The sequence below is a fragment of the Hemitrygon akajei genome, chromosome 12 (genome assembly GCF_048418815.1).
Source record: "Hemitrygon akajei chromosome 12, sHemAka1.3, whole genome shotgun sequence".
Taxonomy (NCBI): domain Eukaryota; kingdom Metazoa; phylum Chordata; class Chondrichthyes; order Myliobatiformes; family Dasyatidae; genus Hemitrygon; species Hemitrygon akajei.
In genome coordinates, this window is record NC_133135.1 from 91,335,658 (window position 1) to 91,357,504 (window position 21,847).

The 21,847-nt window shown below is 43.4% G+C and overlaps 1 protein-coding gene across 1 annotated transcript in view; it reads left to right on the forward strand.

Annotated features, from left to right (window-relative positions):
- Window positions 1–12,827: 12,827 nt before the first annotated feature.
- imp3 (IMP U3 small nucleolar ribonucleoprotein 3) overlaps window positions 12,828–21,847 on the forward strand; it is a 225,590-nt gene continuing 216,570 nt past the window's right edge. Inside the window, exon 1 of the mRNA XM_073063684.1 lies at window positions 12,828–13,037. Within this exon, the coding sequence (XP_072919785.1) occupies window positions 12,901–13,037 (137 nt within the window). The 5' untranslated portion in view covers window positions 12,828–12,900. The remainder of the gene's footprint in view (window positions 13,038–21,847) is intronic.

Sequence of the window (21,847 nt, forward strand, 5' to 3'; positions counted from 1 at the left end):
ACTAGCATGGCAGATCAAACAATTAGAAACTAAGACATCAATTACAACCATCATATCCAACGGGCACGAAGTTGTGGATCCCACAGAAATTAATGATGCCTTTAGAGGCTACTATGAAGAATTATATAATATAAAAAATGAAATCAATTTGCAATCCCTAAATAGGTTTTTGGATGAGCTACCTATACCACATATCTCAAAGGAATATAAAGAAGATCTGGAATTAGACATCAACAAAGAAAAAGTTGGGCATGACATTGATAATTTGAAATCAGGAAAAAGGACAGGACCAGATAGCATTCCAATTGATTTGTTTAAAAACTCAAGAATAAACTGCTAACTCCACTTTTGGAAATGTTTCTAGAGGCATTCCAGAATGGTAGTCTTCCACCCTCTATGAATAACGCTTTGATTACCTTACTGCCAAAACCAGGTAACAGGTGTAAGAACATGAGACCCATTAGTTTGTTAAATTCAGATCTCAAGATAATCTGTAAACTTTTAGCAAAACGTCTATAAAACTTACTGCCTAATATCATAAGTAGAGATCAAAATGGATTTATAATGGGATGGCAAGGTTTCCATAATGTAAGAAGGGTATTGAATATTATCCACAATAACAAAGAAGCATCAGATACAGCACTTCCATCATTGGATGCCGAAAAGGCCTTTGATAGGGTTGAATGGCCTTATCTTTTCAAAGTCTTAGAAAGATTTGGGTGTGGAAATAACTTCATAAAATGGGTTCAGGTAATATACAAAAATTCTACAGCAGAAATCTTGACAAATAGAAACATTTCAAAACCAATAACAATCAGTAAAGGTTGCCAACAAGGTTGTCCACTCTCGCCCTTATTATTTACAATGACAATTGAACCTCTAGCAATAGCAATACATTCACACCTGCAGTTATGTGGAATAACAACAGGACAGAATTGCCTTGTATGCTGATGATATAATTTTATTTATATCCAATTTAAATAAATTGATCCTAACCTTGCTACAGCTAATTAAATCATTTGGTGAGATTTCAGGATACAAAGCGAATAATACTAAATCCTCTATATTACTGCTCAACTGTAATGAAAGAAAGGATCCAATTTTGGAGGAAATCCAATTTAATGTTGTACAACAGTTTAAGTATTTGGGAGTAGAGATTCTGCCTAGGTCAGAACATACTGTTAATGCTAATTATGACCCTTTAATGATAGATATTAATAAGTCAATTGAAAGATGGGTGGCTCTACCAATATCTACAATTGGGAGAATCAACATTCTAAAAATGAATATACTACCAAAGCTACTCTATCTATTCCAAAATATTCCTTTGCCACCACCTTTAGACCTGTTCTCAAAAATCAAAAAGATATTTTTGAGATTTATATGGAACAATAGGAGGGCAAGACTTCGATTATCTTTCTTGTATTTGCCATTTGATTGAGGGGGTCTAAAATGTCCAAACGTCATGTGGTATTATTGGGCTGTACAGCTGAGAACTATTATGTTCTATTTTTCAACAGATGATTCTCCTCATTGGATAGAAATGGAATCTTATGGTCTAAAATTACCTCTTTCTTTATACATATACTCAGATACAGTTAAAAAATTATGGAAGCAAACTAAAAATCCAATTGTAAAGCACGTGATAAAGGTATGGTATGATGTAAAAAATATCTAAAGGAATCATATGTATTATCACAAAATAGTCCAATATGGGGCAATCAGTTCTTTGTCCCAGGAAGAGCAGATGCGACATTTAAAGAATGGAAATCCAAGGGACTTCAAATGATTCAAAACCTTTATTTAGCAGACTCAGACATTATGATGTCTTTTCATTTCTACAAATACCTCCAGCTAAGTAGCTTACCAGACCACTACATTCACACTTGGAAATAATTATGATAAAGGACAGTTTGAGAAAGGGTATCATTTCAGAATTTTATAATTTGCTGGTATCTTGCTCGTCTGAAAATTCACAATACAAATTGAAAACTTGGGAGGAAAATTTGCAGCTTAAAATTTTGAACGAAGAGTGGAAAACAGCTTGTACCAATGCTCATACTAAGTCAATAAACACTTGCTTAAATTGATACAGTAAAAATGGTTAATGTTGACATATGTCACACCAGTGGAATTAAACTGATACAACAAAAACATATCAGACATATGCACAAAATGTACAGAAGCTAGAGGTACATTGTTTCATTGTATGTGGCAATGTAGAGAGATTGGAGCATTCTGGGAAGAGGTATGAGCCATAATTGAGAAAATTATTTCAAAACAAGTTTCACTGGACCCTCAACTCTTTCTGTTGGGTTTGTACCTAGAGAAACACAGTTACAGTAAAAATGAACAAGCATTTATAGATCTCAGCTTACTTCATGCTAAAAAATGTATTGCACAGTTATGGGAAAGTACTCATAGACCAAGCATTACTCAATGGATAAGGCAGATGTTATCAAGCCTCCCACTGGAAAGGATAACCTATATATTAAGGTCTAATCAGCAGATATTTGAGAATATATGGAGACCCTTCATTAACTATGTTAAGGATTTGGACTTAACAGAAGGTTAAAAGAGTATTACCTTCTGTAGACAATGCAGCTTTCAAATTTGTAGACAATTTATATAATTTATCAATTTTTGAATTGTATTATAAATGCCTGTTAAATTTTACACATTTTTAATATATAGATTACCACTGTTGAAATAGGAGAAGCATTTTTTTGTGTTTTTTTGTGTGTGTGTTGTTTGTTGTGAATACAGCAACTTCTGTATTTCTGAATAATATAAGAAAGTATAGGAAGGTAAAAGCTGTATTTCATGGTATTAAAATGCAAATAAACATATTGTGGCAAAAAAAAAAGATGGGACTGTGCTTGCGGGTAGCGGCTTTCACAGGATCGACCAAAGGTGTTATTCTCTTTCTGTAAATGTAGGTCTTTCAATTGTAAGACCCTGCTGGACATTAAAAATGTAAACTACTGAGGTCTGCCCATTCAATAAATTGTGCATTGGCGGAGAATCTTAAGTAGCTGGACTTGTTGCAGACCATGTTTGCAGCTTGTGACAGAGAGGCATATGTGCATGAAGGTGCATACAGCGAGCGAGCATTTTAGTCGTTTATCTTGTGATTGCAAGACCCTGTTGGACATTGGTGGTGTGAAATGCTGCAAGTCCAATTCATTGGTTTATTGGTGAATGACAGGAGCAGATGGAGGTGGGAGCTACGTGGCCTCGGTTGTAACAAGGACTATGCCTTAAGTTGTGGTGTCGCCTGTTTGCAGCCACCTAGGGAGAGGCATCAACGTTGGGCACTTCACCAGAGCGCTGATGTAGTGTGGCTCAGTGTCCATGCTGGAGTCAGTGCTGCCCCTCCAGTGTCTGCTCAGCAGAAGACAAGCTGTATTGTGTTTGACTACAGACTGCTGCAACATTCATGGACCCAGGGACTTGGACTATATATATTTTTTGTGTGACTGTATTTTACTGCTATCTTACACGTGCTTGCTATTTTATATGTGCTATATGTGTCTTGTTCTCTGTATGACCATTGACATTGCATTTTGCACTTTGGCCCCTGAGTAACACTGTTTCATTTGGCTGTACTCATGGATATTCATGTATGGTTGAATTACAATTAAACTCGAACAAGAACTTGACAGGAGAATCCCAGTGAGAGGATTGACCTGTCAAGAGGAAGGTGGGTCAGGGTGCAAAATGGAATGATGTGAGAAGCCAGGAGGTGATAGATGGAAGAGGCAAAGGGCTGAAGAAGAAGGAATCTGATAGGAGAGGATAGTGCACCATGAAATAAAGGCAAGGAGGTGCAGAATCAAAGTTATAAGTGATGGGCAGGTTGTGAGGGCAGGAGAAGGGATAGTGAAGGGATAAGGAGGCAGGAGGGAGAAGGGAAAACATAAAGGAGGGGGTGGGAGGAACAGAGAAAAGTGGTTACTGGAAGTTCGAGAAATTAATGTCAGGTTGGAGGCTACCAAGATAAAATATTCAGATTTGCTCCCCCAGTCTGCATCTGGCCTCTATGTGGCAGTAGAGGAGGCCAAGGACAGACACGTCCTTGGGAAATTGAAGTTTAAATTGAAATCGCTGGTCACCGGGATGTCCTGGCTGTCAAGTAGAGTGAAGGTGCTTGACGAAGAGATTCCCCCAGTGAGTGTCAGGTCTCACCAAATGTTGAAGAGACCACACACTGAGCATCAAATACAACAAACAACGCTATTTTCAGAAAAAGGGACTATCTCAGATGTCCTGGAATGGAAAGCTTCATCATGAGAATTGAGGCTCCCTAACACATCTGGTGACTCTGTGAATTCTGTCTTGGAGGCCAATGTCAGAACATCTTTCAAGAGGGAGAATCCTTGCAAGGCATCACACCTCAATGTGTACTGACCGGGCAGGGCACTGAAAACTTCTGGCAACCATCTGGCCAGGAACCTTTAACCTAGACTGCTGTAGTTGAAAGTTCAAAAGGGTATTGATCATTCAGGTGGCCAAGAAGACCAAAGTGAGCTGCCTCAACGACTGTCTCCAGGAAGCACTCACCTCCACTTTGATGAGCTGCTTTGTGATCTTGGTCATGGCTAGAATTAACTCCAACCAGAGCAAGGGCCCCTTACCCGCTACAATTTGCCTAACATCACAATTGGTCTACAGTGGATGCAATCTCACTGACTCTCCACCCGGCCTTGGACCACCTGGACAACAGCTATACCTTATGTCAGGTTGCTGTTATTGATTATTGATTACAGCTCTGCATTTATCACCATTATCTCCTCAGTACTCATCAACAAGCTTCAAAACCTGGTCCTCTGTACCTCCCTCTGCATCTGGATCTTTGACTTCTTTATCAAAAGACCATATTCGGTCTGGATTGGAAATAGTATCTGCTCCCAGCTGACAGTCCACACTGACAGTCTTTACATTCATGACTATGTGGCAATGCACAGTTCAAACGCCATCTATGAATTTGCTAATGACACAGATGTTGTTGGTGAAATCTCAGATGGTGACGAGCAGGCATACAGTAGATCAGCTGGTTGAGTGTTGTCGCAACAACAACCTTGCACTCAGCATCAGTTAAGACCAAAGAATTGACTGTAGACCTCAGGAAGGGAAAGTCAGGAAAAAGCGCACCAGTGTTCACTGAGGGATCAGCAGTGGGAAGGGTGAGTAGCTTCAAGCTCCAGGGTGTCAACATGTAGGTTTTCCCAAATAAAAGAAAGTGAGGCATTTTATGTTTAATGAAACCTGTATCAGATTCTATTCAACTGCAAAACCTGAACACAAAAAAATCCTTACGTAATAATGTCATCACATCAGATCAACATCTTAAAGTGAAACCCTAACTCAATGTCAGTAGTTGTGAATTATATCCATTTCTCCCAATTACATTCCCGTAGAGAGGCCCCTCCCCTCCAGGATTCACTAAAACCGGCATTGTGAACCTGTCTGGAGCTCGGCTCATGTTTTGTGTTCCATGGGTGGAGGAACAGCAGCTCATCCAGAGGTGTGTTGATTCACTCATGGTCACGCTGTGACATCAGGGGCATGGTAGCAGAATCCTTCAAATCTTGGTGGGCCACTTTAAGGCGATCTACAAAAATACATGCAGATTTACCCTTCTTTTCTGTGATAAAAGTCTTTTCTCCCCATTTCAAAATGCAGAATGGCCATTGTAAGGAGGCCAAAGGGGATGTTGGTGTGCGTCATGGCGGACAAAACAAACGAGATGGAATGTAGGTCAACAGGAACCCAAGAGTGCAGTACGCCATGATGGGGAATAGGAATAGGTGCAAAGGAATCGAATTTACTGAGGAGGGTGGAACGCTGTTGAGAGGCCGACCTGGCAGTCATGGAGTCAGGACTGAAATCATCTGGCACTCGTAGAGGCTGCCTGTATACTAACTCTGCCACAGACGACTGCAGGTCGTCTCTTCTGAGCCCCAGCAGGACCCATGGGAGATGACCATGCCAACACTCATCCATCAGGAAAGCCCTCAGAGAAGCCTTTAAGGAGTGGTGAAACCTCTCGCATAGGCCATTGGACTGTGGGTAATAGATCGTGGTGTGATGTAGCCTTATGCAGAGGTTCTGGAACATTGCAACCCAGTCATCTGAAATGAACTTGGGACTGCGGTTAGAGGAACTATCAGATGGGGTGCGAAACCGAGCAACCCAGGTGTTGATGAACACCCGAGCCTCATCTGTGGCTGTCGTTGACTAAGGAGGGCCAGCCTCTGTCCACTAGGGTAAGAAGGTGCAAGATACTGCAGGGGAGGGTAGGGTGGAGAGGAACAAGGTCCACATTAAAACTGTCAAACCATTGCCCAGGGTCATCAAAAGGTGCCACTGGCGCCTGAACATGACGGTTAAATTTTATCCGCTGGCACTCCACACAAGCTGTAGTCCAATCGTGTACATCCTTTCTGATGCCGTGCCACACAAACTTTAGCGCAACCAGTTTCCGGGAGTCCTTCTGGCCTGGAGTTGAAAACAGTCCATCTCCTGTTGGCAGGCGCGATGGGGCGAGGGTGACTGATTCAGACATTGCACAACAGAGAAACCCCAACTTACCTAATCATAGTGTCAGCCAGCTGCAAGCCCCTGACCGCTGTTCGGCAAGCCTGTACTCTCGGTCTGCTGCCAGGTCGGCAGTCAACCCCATGAGTATGACTTCAACGGCCGGCTGTGAGAGGCAATTGGCCACAGCATTACCTTTCCCTTTGATATGTCAGCTGTGAACTCTGATACATAGGCTCGCTGGTGTTGCTGCCATGCAGAATAAGCATCTGATATTTTGGCCATCCTGTGCATGAGGGTTTTGCGGTCAATGAATGCTGTAAAATGGTGTCCTTCTAGAAGAGGACGAAAATGGGGGACAGCCAGATAGAGACTGAGAAGCTCACCGTCAGACATGCTGTACTTCCTTTCGGGGGGATGGAGCTGCCGGCTGAAGAAGGTGAGCAGCTGCCACAACTCCGACCAGCTGTTCATCCACAGCACCCACAGCGTCATCTGAGCTGTCAGTTGTAATGGCCATGGGTGGGGAGCAGGTGCGCTGCAGGTTCAAGTTAGAAAGAGCTCATTTGGTATCTTCAATGCCCTGGTCATGTCCGCTGACCAGTCAAGCACTTGATAAGGGGTATTGCCTTTAAGCACACTATACGGTGGGGGGCATAACTTCAGCAGCTCGTGGAATGAAGCGGTGAAGAAGTTTACCACCTAAAAATTCCTGTAGCTTTTTAGGAGAGCAGGGTGGTGGGAAATCCATAATAGCGGCTACTTTTGATGGGAGGGCTTTTGCACTTTCTGTGGAGATGCAATAGCTGAGAAAGTCAGTGGCTGACAACCCAAAATGGCATTGACAGGGCTACTAATCAACCAGTGTTGGCTTAAGCGCACGAAAAGTGTGCGAAGATGAGAGTCGTGCTGGAATTTGGATGCACTGGTTACAAGTATGTCATCCAGTTAAATACAAAGTCTTTTTATACAGAGTCCATCAGCTACTGCAAAATCAGTGCTGTTTTTTTCAGCCCAAACGGCAGAAACTCAAAGTGGCCAAATGGAGTTATCACAGCTATTTTGGGAATGTCCTTCAAGCACACAGGCACCTGATGTTAGCCCTGAATTAGTTCGACTTTGGGGAAAATACATTTTCTGGCAGAACATTCCAAAAAGTCTTAGATGTGTGGGGCCAGGTAACGATAATGGGTGGTGTCCTCATTAAGGCATCGGTAATCACCATTTGGGCAGCAACCACCATTTGACTTAGGGACCATATGGAGGTGTGAAGCCCAGGGGATATTTGACCAAGTCTTTCCATGTTGACAAACTCAGCCTTTGCAGTTGCCAGCTTTTCTAGTCCAGTCTATGCATGTGGGCATGGACTGGTGGGCCATTTGTAGGAATGTGGTGCTCGACCCAATGTTTTGTGTACGTCATTGAGAATGTGGGCTTGGTGAGGTTTGGGAATTCGCCCAGAAGTCGAGTAAACTCAGATTCGGAGATGCATCCGCTAGAGAGAGTTGTTGTGGGGAACTTACTGGAGGAGCAGGGTAATGACCCAAAGACCTTGACATCAACAAACCAGGAGTTCTTAAGATTGACTAACAGGAAATCAGCACCTGTTCTAACACTTTAGTGAGGACGAAATCCCATCTGTAACGTTGCCCACTGAACCAGGTTGTCACCCGTCGTGTCCTGTAAGTCTGGATCCTGCTGTCCTTGGTGGCCTCCAGCTAGGTAAAATCTCTCTTTGCCTCCTCAATAGGTGATGCTGGCAGCACACCCACTTGAGCACCCGTGTCACGCAGGAAGTGTCGCCCTGAAAGGGTGTCTGTAATGAACCCTAGCAGCTGGAGCTCGTGGTGTTCACAGACCTGTGATGTCTTGCTGCGCTGGTGCTGTCAGAGCTGCAAGGTGGTCGGCACTTTAGTACCAAAGCGAGTGTGGTAAAACCACAGACCCAGCATTGTCTTTTTCCTTGCTGCAGGCATCCTTATGTTGGGGGCCTTGCTGACTGGCTTATTGAGCAGGGAAAGGAGGAGTAATGATGCACTGCTGCCTCGATGAGTGTAGACTACCAGCCAATTTAGCAAGCTCCTCAAAGCTGCTGCGCAGGTTGACTCTGTGGTTAAGAAAGCATACGGTGCTGAGCGGTAATGTTGCAGCTATATAGGACCCTGGTCAGACCCCACTTGGAGTACTGTGCTCAGTTCTGGTTGCCTCACTACAGGAAGGATGTGGAAACCATAGAAAGGGTGCAGAGGAGATTTATGATAGACAATAGACAATAGACAGTAGGTGCAGGAGTAGGCCATTTGGCTCTTCTAGCCAGCACCACCATTCACTGTGATCATGGCTGATCATACACAATCAGTACCCCGTTCCTGCCCTCTCCCCATATGCCTTGACCCTGCTATCTTTAACAGCTCTATCTAACTCTCTCTTGAATGCATCCAGACACTTGGCCTCCACTGCCTTCTGGGGCAGAGCATTCCACATATCCACCACTCTCTGGGTGAAAAAGTTTTTCCACATCTCTGTTCTAAATGGCCTACCCCTTATTCTTAAACTGTGGCCTCTAGTTCTGGACTCACCCATCAGCGGGAACATGTTTCCTGCCTCCAGCGTGTCCAATCCCTTAATAATCTTATATGTTTCAATCAGATCCCCTCTCATCCTTCTAAATTCCAGTGCATACAAGCCCAGTCGCTCCAATCTTTCAACATATGACAGTCCCGCCATTCCGGGAATTAACCTTGTGAACCTACGCTGCACTCCCTCAATAGCAAGAATGTCCTTCCTCAAATTTGGAGACCAAAAATGCACACAATACTCCAGGTGGGGTCTCACCAGGGCCCTGTACAGCTGCAGAAGGACCTCTTTACTCCTATACTAAATTCCTCTTGTTATAAAAGCCAGCATGCCATTAGCTTTCTTCACTGCCTGCTGTACCTGCATGCTTGCTTTCATTGACTGATGTACAAGAACACCTGATCTCGTTGTACTTCCCCTTTTCCTAACTTGACTCCATTTAGATAGTAATCTGCCTTCCTGTTCTTGCCACCAAAGTGGATAACCTCACATTTATCCACATTAAACTGTATCTGCCATACATTTGCCCACTCACCCAACCTGTCCAAGTCACCCTGCATTCTCATAACATCCTCCTGACATTTCACACTGCCACCTAGCTTTGTGTCATCAGCAAATTTGCTAATGTTACTTTTAATCCCTTCATCTAAATCATTAATGTATATTGTAAACAGCTGCGGTCCCAGCACCGAACCTTGTGGTACCCCACTGGTTACAGCCTGCCATTCCGAAAGGGACCCATTTGTTTCCTGTCAGCCAGCCAATTTTCAATCCATGTCAGTACTCTGCCCCCAATACCATGTGCCCAAATTTTGCCCACTAATCTCCTATGTGGGACTTTATCAAAAGCTTTCTGGAAGTCCAGGTACACTACATCCAGTGGCTCTCCCTTGTCCAATTTCATAGTTACATCCTCAAAAAACTCCAGAAGATTAGTCAAGCATGACTTTCCCTTCATAAATCCATGCTGACTCGGACTGATCCTTCTACTGCTATCCAAATGTGTCGTAAGTTCCTCTTTTATAATTGACTCCAGCATCTTTCCCACCACTGACGTCAGGCTAACCGGTCTATAATTCCCTGTTTTCTCTCTCCCTCCTTTCTTGAAAAGTGGGACAACATTAGCCACCCTCCAATCAGCAGGAACTGTTCCTGAATCTATAGAACATTGTTAAATGATTACCAATGTGTCCACGATTTCTAGATCCACCTCTTTATGTACCCTGGGATGCAGACCATCAGGTCCTAGGGACTTATCAGCCTTCAGACTCAACAGTCTATCCAACGCCGTTTCTTGTGGACTCCTGGACAGGTGCATGGAGCTCAGAAAAATAGAGGGCTATGGGTAACTCTAGGTAATTTCTAAGGTAAGGATGTGTTTGGCACTGCTTTGTGGGCCGAAGGTCCTGTATTGCGCTGCAGGTTTTCTATGTTTCTAGTCCTTCACAGGTGAATTAGCAAAGGCTATGCAAACTTGATCAGGCATTTAAAGAAAAAAGAGTTCTTTAAAAGTAAAACAAAGATGCTGATTTCCCAGGAGAGACATAATGTGGTCCATTAGCTCTGAAGGGACTAATTTATCACCAATTCCAGTTAAGGAGCGGAAGTGTTTGGCGTGCTCAGTCTCTGATAGTCCAAAAGTCTGTAAAAGGTGAGTTTTCAGCAATCAGTATTTATCATGTTCAGGCAGACTCAGCTCTCTCACAGCTGTGAATTGCTGAGCAATGCTACCACATGGTGGAATTTGGTGCCGTCCTTTGAGATTTCTTGCGAGTGAACTGGGCCTCAGCTTGTACAAACCAAACAATGACATTTTGCCCCCAAAACTCTGGCAGTTTCAAAGCGACTGCATTGGCTGACATGTTCAACATGTCTGGAATTGTCCTAGTGCATTGGCATCAGCAAAGTAGGTTTTCACATATAAAACAAAGTGAAATGTTTTATGATTAATGAAACTCATAACACAACTTCTGTTGAACTGCAAATCAAAACACAAAACGCAGTAAAAATCTTTATGTAACAACATTGTCACACCAGACCAGTATCTTAAAGTGAAATGGCAACTCAATGTTGGTGATTGTGAATTAAGAAATTATTTCTTTTTTTTAAATGGAAGAAGTGAAGAAACCACACCACTAGCTATACTTCATTAGGATTTTGGGATATTTGATATGTCACTAAAGACTCTAGCAAATTTCTGCAGATGTACTGTGGAAATCATTCTGATTGGCTGCATCACTGCCTGGTTTGTGACGGCAATGAACACAACCAAAAAGGCTGCAGAGGATTGTGGACTTAGCAGCCTCCATTATTGGCACAAGCCTCACCACAATCAAGGAGATATTCAAAAGATAGTGCCCCAAGAAGGTTGGACATACCGTTAAGGACCCTCACCATCCAAGACATGTCCTCTTCTCATTACTACCATGAGGTGAGAGATACAGGAGCCTCAGAACATGTACTCAACGTTTTAGAAACAGCTTCTTCCTCTCTGCCATTAGGTTTCTGAACGGTCCATCAACTGATGAACCCACTATTTTGCTCTTTTTTCCTATAGTACCCGATAGCTTTTAAATGTGTTGCACTATATCACTGCTGATGCAATTTCACAATATAGGTCAGTGATAAGAAACCCAATTCTAATTCTGAATGATGAGATGGAGAAACTAAGAGAAGGGAGTAGCATCCTTGAAGTTGCTGTTATAGATGGGTAGAAGTGTAGTCAATCTACACAAAATGCTGGAGAAACTCAGCAAGTCAGGCAGTGTCCGTGGAGGAGAAGAAACAACTTTCCAGCCCTGATGAAAGGCCTTGACCTGAAACGTCGACTGTCTATCCCAGTCCATGAAGGTCGACAGACTTGTTGAGTTCCTCCAGCATTTTATGTGCGCTGCTCAAGATTTCCAGCATCTGCAAAATTTCTCGTATTTCAGAAGTGTCGTCACGGTCACCTGGGTTGTCAGTCGGCTTGTGAAAGATGTCGATAGAAAATATATTCCGGAGATGAAGACACTGAGATCAAGAAAAGGGAGAGAGGTGTCGGAGACGGACCAAGTGAATTTGAGGATGGAATGAAAGCTGGTGTCGAAATTGATACAATGACGAGCTCTGCATACGTGCAGAAAGCAGCGCCAATGCATTCGTCACAGTAGTTTCCTTTCATTTTCGATTCTTTAAGTTCGTTTTGTCTGTTTAAAAAAACATTCACTTAACTGTTTTAGTTTTGACGACTGAGAGGCAACCACGCGGCTCGTGTTGCATTTAATTCACCACAAAGTACAGTATCCACGACATCGTCACGCAGCCGTGCCTCAGGAAGGCGACATCCATTATTAAGGACCCCCATCATGCCTCTTCTCATTATGACCGCCAGGAAGGAGGTACAGAAGCCTGAAGGCACACACTCTGTGATTCAGGAACAGCTTCTTCCCCTCTGCCATACAATTCCTAAATGGATATTGAAACCATGAACACCACCTCACTTTTAAAATACTTATTATTTCTGTTTTTGCACTATTTTAATCGATTTAATATACATATATGCTTATTTACTTTTATTTACTTTCTTTCTATATTATCATACACTGCATTGAACTGCTGCTGCTGTTAACACCTTTCACGACACATGCCGCTGATAATAAACCTGAATTTGATTCTCATTTGTTGCCCCCTCTCGATGCAGGCACAGCGCGGACGACTCCAGAAACCGCCCTATCCGTTCTCGTTCAGGTTTGAACAGGCAGTGCGGAGGCCGTTCCGCGTGAAGTGCTAAGGACCGCAATCATGGTGCGCAAGTTGAAATTCCACGAGCAGAAGCTGCTGAAGAAGGTGGACTTCATCTCCTGGGAGGTGGACGGGAATCTAAAGGAGCTGAAGGTGCTCCGGCGATATCGCATCCAGCGGAGGGAGGACTACACCATGTGAGTCCGCGGTCTCCGGGAGGGAGGGCCGGCTGCGGCATCGCGGGTCCGGAGGCTGGGCGCTGCCATTGTGGGACGGTGGAGGTTGTGTTTTCGTGGGAGAAGGGCGGTCTCCTCTGACCCCCTCCCCAACATTCCCCACCCCACATTCCACTTCATGCCACCCTTCTCTGATAAACCGAAAGGGGTTTTCAGTATGGAGCTGTTCTTCCGATTATACGGGGCCCGCATGGGACCACATCCAGAATATTGTTCCTCAGTCTGGTCTCCTGGCTTGGTTCGATATCCTTAATTAAGGCGTTAGTTTGTTCTGTTTTCCTTTATATTCTAACATCTATTTGAGACATAGGAAACTGCAGATACTGGAATCTGGTTTTAAAAATACTTCAGTAACTTCGTTTATACACACAAACACACACAACCTGCGCATTCAGGCAACAACTATGAAGGGAAATAAATGGTCGAAGTTTCGGACTGAGACCCCTTAACAGGATTGGGAAGGTAGAGGACAGAATAAGGAAGTGGGGGAAGGGGAGGAGTGAGAGTAGTGAGTAAGGATGAAAAGGAGTTCCTGCGAAGCTGGAAGAGGTGAAGGCCTGAAGAAGTCATAAGATAGTGCATGACAGTGGACTACAGAATAGAAAGGAGGTGGAAAACCTGAGAGAGGTGAAAGGCAGATCATGAGGTGTGGAGAAGAGAAGTGGTAGGGGGGTCACCAGAATAAGGGAAAACAGGTGGGGTGGGGAGGAAATAGGGGTGTAGAGGGCAGCACCTCTACTTATAAGTCTGTGAAGATTTGATATGTTGTCTAAAATTTTGACAAACCGCTATAGATGTTTGGTGGAGAATATATTGACTGGTTGCAACTTGGCCTGGTGTGAAAAATCAGGGAAAAAGCAGTGGATGTGGCCCAGTCTGTCACGGGTAAAGCCCTCCTCATCATTGAGCAGATTTACATGGAGTGCTGTTGCAGGAAAGCAGCATCCCTCCCCGGGGACCCCATCACCCAGGTCTTGCTATTGCCATCAAGAAGGTTGTAAAGTGGCCTCAGGACTCTCAGCACCAGGTTCAAGAACAGTTATTACCCCTCAACCATCAGGCTCTTGAGCCAGGAGATCATTTCACTCAATCCATCACTGAAATGTTCTCACTGACTGGACTCACTTTCAAGGACTCTTCATCTCATGTTCATCACTTATTGTTTATTTTTGCACAATTCTTATGCACATTGGTTTTTGCCTATCTTGTTTGGTGTAGTCTTTCATTGATTATCTTGTGTTTCTTGTATTTACTGTAATTGTCCAGAAGAAAATGAATCTCAGGATTGTATATTGTGACATAGATGTACTTTGGGAATAAATTTATTTTAAACTCTAGATGCTATCTGAAGTTAGAGAAGTTTATATTCATGCCTTTAGATTTGAGTCAACCTGGATAGAATATGATGTGTTGCTCCTCCAACCTGTGCTTTGCCTCATTACGGCAGTAGAGGAGGCCATAAGCTGATGTGGCACTGTGGGAAGGGCAAGTCAAATTGAAATGGGTGGTCACTTGGAGAGCCCGACTATTGTGGCAAAACGGTGAAGCTGCTCAGTGAAATGGTTCCTCAGTCTGTATTTGTGGGGGGGGGGGGGGTGTTCAATGGATACTATAAATGACCAGAAAAGGCTCTCGAATGAAGTGCTGCCTCACCTGGAAAGAGTCCTTAGGGTCATGAATGGTGGTGAGGTAACAGGTGTTGGTATAGCACTTGTCCCACTTGCAGTGATAATTTTCAGCAGGGAGATCTGTGGAGAGGGAGACACACTGTAGAAAGTGTACCTGGCAGTGAAATCCCATTGGAGGTTACGGAGAGTGATGTGTTGGATACTGAGGTAGGTGAGGACAGGATACCTACCAACACACACAGTGCTGGAGGAGCTCACCAGGCCAGGCAGCATCTGTGGAGAAGAGTAAAGTTGATGTTTTAGGCTGAAATGTCATTCAATGTCTGTAGTGAGATGCTGAAGATGTTCTATAGGTCAGTTGTGGAGAGCGCCCTCTTCTTTGTGGTGGCGTGTTGGGGAGGCAGCATTAAGAAGAGGGATGCCTCACGTCTTAATAAGCTGGTAAGGAAGGCGGGCTCTGTCATGGGCAAAGTACTGGAGAGTATAACATCGGTAGCAGAGCGAAGGGCGCTGAGTAGGCTACGGTCAATTATGGAAAACCCTGAACATCCTCTACATAGCACCATCCAGAGACAGAGAAGCAGTTTCAGCGACAGGTTGCTATCGATGCAATGCTCCTCAGACAGGATGAAGAGATCAATACTCCCCAATGCCATTCGGCTTTACAATTCAACCGCCAGGAGTAAGATATGTTAAAGTGCCGGGGTTAGGACTCAATGTATTTAAGTAAACTACTTAAGAACTTTTTAAAAGCTATTTATTAATGCTTTTTGAGAGGGTGATTTTAGATGCATATCATATTTTTACTGAGTTAAGTATTGTATGTAATTAGTTTTGCTACAATAAGTGTATGGGACATTGGAAAAAAGTTGAATTTCCCCATGGGGATGAATAAAGTATCTATCTATCTATCTAACTGTACCCTTCTATGGCTGCTGCCTAGCTTGCTAAGTTCTTCCAGCATTTTGTGTGTGTTGCTTGGATGTGCAGCATCTGCAGATTTTCTCGTTTGTGTTAGAATACCTGTCATTGTTATTGCACATGCTGACTCTTCGTAATAGTCCAGTTAAGCTCAAAATATTTTGTTGATTTCCGTTTGTATTCAGTGTCTTGAGGCCTCTCTCTCGTAAGTGTCCAACAATAGTCAGCCAGCTTTGATGAATTTCGGTTGCCCTGATACTGTTTGTTCATAATTGCGGTGTCCTGGTGAAAACCTTTCAGCATGCTCATCACTGACGGCAGCAAGATTTGTAGGGAAGAAGTCAATATAGGAATGTAGAAAATGAATCTTTATTGACATGTTGCTCTTCATGGTTTTGTATGCTTGAAGCAGGCTGTCGACCAGCTGCACGTAGTTTGGTGTCCTGTAGTTGCCAAGAAGATTTTGGGGTAGCACGTTAGTGCAGTCGTTAACACAATGCTTTGCAGTACAGGTGACCTGGGTTCATTTCCCACTGCTGTCTGTACATTCTCCTTGCATGGGTTTCCTCTGGCTGGTCCGGTTTCCCCTGATAGTTAGAAGACCGACTGCTTGGTAGATTAATTGGTTGTTAAGTTGTCCTGTGATTAGGCTCAGATTAAATTGGGGGATTGCTGGACGGTGTGCCTCAGAGGCCTGGAAGAGTCTGCTCCACCTTGTATCTCAATAAATAATAAATTAAAAATACAATTTTCAACAATGTCCTTGAATCCCTTCCATGCAATTTTCTCTGGTCCCACTAGAAGTTCTTCAAATTGCTGTCAGTGATGACCTGTTTGATTTGTGGACCAACAAAAATGCCTTGTTTAATCTTGGGATTCGTTATTGTGATGTGAATTATGAATTGAAATAAATACAGGTGTTTTTAAAAAACATGGTGTATGATAGCAATATTTCATGGCGGTTTTCATGGATCTGTAGCCCAAAAACCATGATAAACCCAAAAGTATTCAGGAAGCAACATCTTTGTTGTCCAGTGTAATCTGGCTTTGGAGATGGAGACAGATTAAGAAAGGAGAGAGACGAATCAAGTAAGTGAGGCAGCGAGGCCAATCTGAGCAACGTCTCATATTCTGTCTGGTAGTGCTCAACTTGATGGCATGAACATTTTTTTTCTCTAACTTCTAGTAATTTTTTTTCCCCCTCACCTCCACTTTTTTGTTTTATTCTAGTAGCTCCCCCAATTACTCCTCTCCCCATCATGACTTGCCCATCACCCCCTGATTCCCTTTATTCCATGGTCCACTGTGCTCCTTCTTCAGTACTTTACCTCTTCCATGTTATCACCATTCAGCTTTTCATATTCCCTTTCATTCCCCCCTTCTCCACCCATGTACTTCCCCCTATCATCTGCCAGCTTCCCCAAACCCCCACCTTATTCTGGCTTCTGCCCCCTTCCTTTCTAGTTCTGATGAATGGTCTTGGCCTGATTTCCCTCCTCAACTGTTGCCTGACTTGCTGATTTCCTCTAATACTTTGTGTGGGTTGCTCAAGGTTTCCAGCATCTGCAGAATCTCTTGTGTGTCTGCTGGAGTAACTCAGTGGGTTGAGCAGCATCAGTGGAGGGAAATGAGCTGTTGACATTTTGAACCAAGGCCGTTCAGTCTCGTGTGTTTCCACTAATGCCAAATGCCAATAATTCAGCACCTGATATTCTGGAAATCCAGGTTCGCTGTTGTCTGGCACACTTGTCTGGACTGTAAGCCATAATTCAGGACTGGAGTCTGCATGCATGACTGGAGCCAGGTTTAGGATCTGGCACACCGTGGATCAGAAATCTGGGTTGGTTTGTTGCATGAGGTATGGTGTTTCTGTGTTTCCTCCTTGTAAACTTGCCAGGTGCTGTGGAAAAATCATTATATATTGAAAAATACGCAGTTGCATTTGGTTATTAATGTGATTTGGAAATCATTAGTACAGCACCATCAAAGGCTCAAGGCTACTGGGTTATTTGAGGGTGTACAACGAAGGGTAACTGAATTGATTCCAGGAATGGAGTTTATTGTCTTATGAGGGGAGCTTAAGCAGATTGTTCTTCTATTCCATGAAGTTTAGAAGAATGAAAGGTCTTGATGAAATGTGCAAAATCTTATGAGGCTCAACACAGAAGATGTGGAGCTGTTCCGATTGGTGAGCTGTGCTGCAATCAGGCATTATGTTCTCAAAAGAAGGTACAGAAAAGAGGGTCTCCATCCAAAATGTCTTCTGTTTATTCCCCTCCATTGATATTGCCTAACTTGCTGAGTTCCTCCTGCATTTTGTGTGTGTTGACAGGAGGAATTTCTACACCCTCTGGGTAGTGGTTTTGAAATTCTCTGACTGAATATTGTGGTGCCTCAGTTTTTGTGTATATTCAAGACAAAACAATAACTTTTTAAATATAAAGGAAATCAAGTGATAGGTTTAGTGTGGGAAAAGTAGTCATAGTCATACTGTACAGAAACAAACTTTGCTCCATTGTGCACATGGCAACAATTGAGTACTATTTGCACAGATCTCATTTACTAGTATTGGTTTTGAGTTAAAAGATCAGCTTTGATTTGTAGAATGGCAGAAGTTATTTTTAAGTTCTATGTCAGTGATGTGGATGACGGAATTGAAGGCTTTTTGCAAAGTTTTCAGACAATATGCTGATTAGTGGAGAGGCAGGTAGTTTTAGACCGTAAGATACAGGAGCAGAATTGGGCCATTTGGCTCATTGTGTCTGCTCAGCCATTCCATCATGGCTGTTCAGGAACAGCTTCTTCCCCTCTGCTATCCGATTCCTAAATGGACATTGAAATCGTGAACACTACCTCTTTTTTTAATATATTATTTCTGTTTTTGCATGATTTTTAATCTATTCAATATATGTATACTGTAATTGATCTACTTATTATTCTTCTAGATGGTGTATTGCATTGAACTGCTGCTGCTAAGTTAAAATTTTTTACGGCATATGTCGGTGATATGTCAGGACCTCAAAGGTAGTTATCTCAGGATTACTGCCTGTGCCACATGACAGTGAGTATAGGAATAGAATGAGGTGGAGGATAAATGTGTGACTGAGGGATTGGAACAGGGGGCAGGGATTCAGATTTCTGGATCATTGAGATCTCTTTTGGCTGCCCCGTACAAAACCCCGTACTGTGACCTGTACAAAAAGGATGGGTTGCACTTGAATCCGAGGGGGACCAATATCCTGGTGGGGAAGGTTTGCTAAGGATATTGGGGAGAGTTTAAACTGGAATTGCGGGGGGGATGGGAACCGAACTGAAGTGACGGAGGAAAGGGAGGTTGGCTCACAAAAAGAGAAGGCTTGGAGACAGTGAGAAAGGGAGGATAGGCAGGTGATAGAGAAGGGACTCACTCAGACCGATGGTTTGAGATGTGTCTATTTCAATGCAAGGAGTTTATAAATAAAGCAGATGAGCTCAGAGCATGGATCAGCAGTTGGAGCTATGATGTTGTGACAATTACAGAGGCCTGGATGGCTCGGGCAGGAATAACTACTTCAAGTGCCAGGCTTTAGATGTTTCAGAAAGGATGGGGGGGAGCCAAAAGAGCTGGGGGTGTGGCACTGTTGATCAGAGGTTGTGTCACAGCTGCAGAAAAGGAGGAAGTCATGGAGGGATTGTCTACGGAGTTTTTGTGGGTGGAAGTTAGGAATAGGAAGGGGTCAATAACTCTACTGGGTGTTTTTTTAAAATATATAGACCACTCAATAGTAACAGGGACATTGAGGAGCAGATTGGGAGACAGATTCTGGAAAGGAGTAATAATAACAGGATTGTTGTGGTGGGATATTTTAATTCCCCAAATATTAATTGGCATTTCCCTAGAGTGAGGAGTTTAGAAGGGGTGGAGTTTGTTAGGTGTGTTCAGGAAGGTTTCTTGACACAATATGTAGATAAGCCTACAAGAGGAGAGGCTGTACTTGATCAGATATTGGGAAATGAACCTGGTCAGTGGGAGAACATTTTGGAGATAGTGATCACAATTCTATGATAGGAACAGACAAGTTAGGGAAACATTTAATTGGAGTAAGGGGAAATATGAGGCTATCAGGCAGGAACTTGGAAGCATAAATTGGAAACAAATGTTCTCAGAAATGTACGGAAGAAATGTGGCAAACGTTCAGGGGATATTTGTGTGGGGTTCTGAGTAGGTACATTCCAATGAGACATGGGAAGGATGGTAGGGTACAAGATCCGTGGTGTACAAAGGCTGTTGTAAATCTAGTGAGGAAGAAAACAGCTTACGAAAGATTTAAAAAAAACAACTAGATAATGATAGTGATCTAGAAGATTATAAGGCTAGCAGGAAGGAACTTAAGAATGAAATTAGGAGAGCCAGAAAGGGCCATGAGAAGGCCTTGGCGGGCAGAATTAAGGAAAACCTAAAGGCATTCTACAAGTATGTGAAGAGCAAGAGGATAAGACGTGAAAGAATGGGACCAATCAAGTGTGACAGTGGAAAAGTGTGTATGGAACCAGAGGAGAAAGCAGACATACTTAATGAATACTTTGCTTCAGTATTCACTATGGAACAGGATTTTGGTGATTGTAGGGATGACTTGCAGTGGACTGAAAAGCTTGAGCATGTAGATATTAAGAAAGAGTATGTGCTGGAGCTTTTGGAAAGCATCAAGTTGGATAAGTCACTGGGACCAGATGAGATGTACCCCAGGCCACTGTGGGAAGTGAGGGAGGAGATTGCTGAGCCTCTGGCGATGATCTTTGCATCATCAGTGGGGATGGAAGCAGTTCCGGAGGATTGGAGTGTTGCGGATGTTGTTCCCTTATTCAAGAAAGGGAGTAGAGATAGCCCAGGAAATTATAGACCAGTGAGTCTTAATTCAGTGGTTGGTAAGTTGATGGAGAAGATCCTGAGAGGCAGGATTTATGAACATTTGTAGAGGTATAGTATGATTAGGAATAGTCAGCATGGCTTTGTCAAAGGCAGGTCGTGCCTTATGGGCCTGATTGAATTTTTTGAGGATGTGACGAAACACATTGATGAAGGAAGAGCAGTAGATGTAGTGTATGAGGATTCCAGCAAGGCATTTGATGTAGTGTATATGGATTTTAGCAAGTCAGTTAATAAGGTACCCCATGCAAGGCTTATTGAGAAAGTAAGGAGGCATGGGATCCAAGGGGACATTGCTTTGTGGATCAAGAACTGGCTTCCCCACAGAAGGCAAAGAGTGGTTGTTGACAGGTCATATTCTGCAAGGAGGCCGGTGACCAGTGGTGTGCCTCAGGGATCTGTTCTGGGACCCTTACTCTGTGATTTTTATGAATGACCTGGATGAGGGAGTGGAAGGATGGGTTGGTAAATTTGCTGATGATACAAAGGTTGGGGGTGTTGTGGATAGTGTGGAGGGCTGTCAGAGGTTACAGTGGGACATTGATAGGATGCAAAACTGGGCTGAGAAGTGGCAGATGGAGTTCAACCCAAATAATTATGAGGTGGTTCATTTTGGTAGGTCAAATATGATGGCAGAATATACTATTAATGGTAAGACTCTTGTCATTGTGGAGGATCAGAGGGATCTTGGGGTCTGAGTCCATAGGATACTGAAAGCTGTTATGTAGGTTGACTCTGGTTAAGAAGGCCTATGGTGTATTGACCTTCATCAATTGTGGGATTGAGTCTAAGAGCCAAGAGGTAATGTTGCAGCTATATAGGACCCTGGTCAGACCCCACTTGGAGTACTGTGCTCATTTCTGGTTGCCTCACTACAGGAAGGATGTGGAAGCCATAGAAAGGGCGCAGAGGAAATTTGCAAGGATGTTATTTGAACATTGACTTCTCTAACTTCCGTTAATGCCCCTCCTCCCCTTCTTACACTATCCCTGACATATTTAGTTGTTTGCCTGTTCTCCATCTCCCTCTGGTGTTTCCCCCCCCTTTCTTTCTCCTGAGGCCTCCCGTCCCATGATCCTTTCCCTTCTCCAGCTCTGTATCACTTTCGCCAATCACCTTTCCAGCTCTTAGCTTCATCCCACCCCACGCTCTTCTCCTATCATTTCGCATTTCCCTGTCCACCCACTACTTTCAAATCTCTTACTGTCTTTCCTTTCAGTTAGTCCTGATGAAGGGTCTTGGCCCGAAATGTCGACAGCGCTTCTCCCTATAGATGCTGCCTAGCCTGCTGTGTTCTACCAGCATTTTGTGTGTGT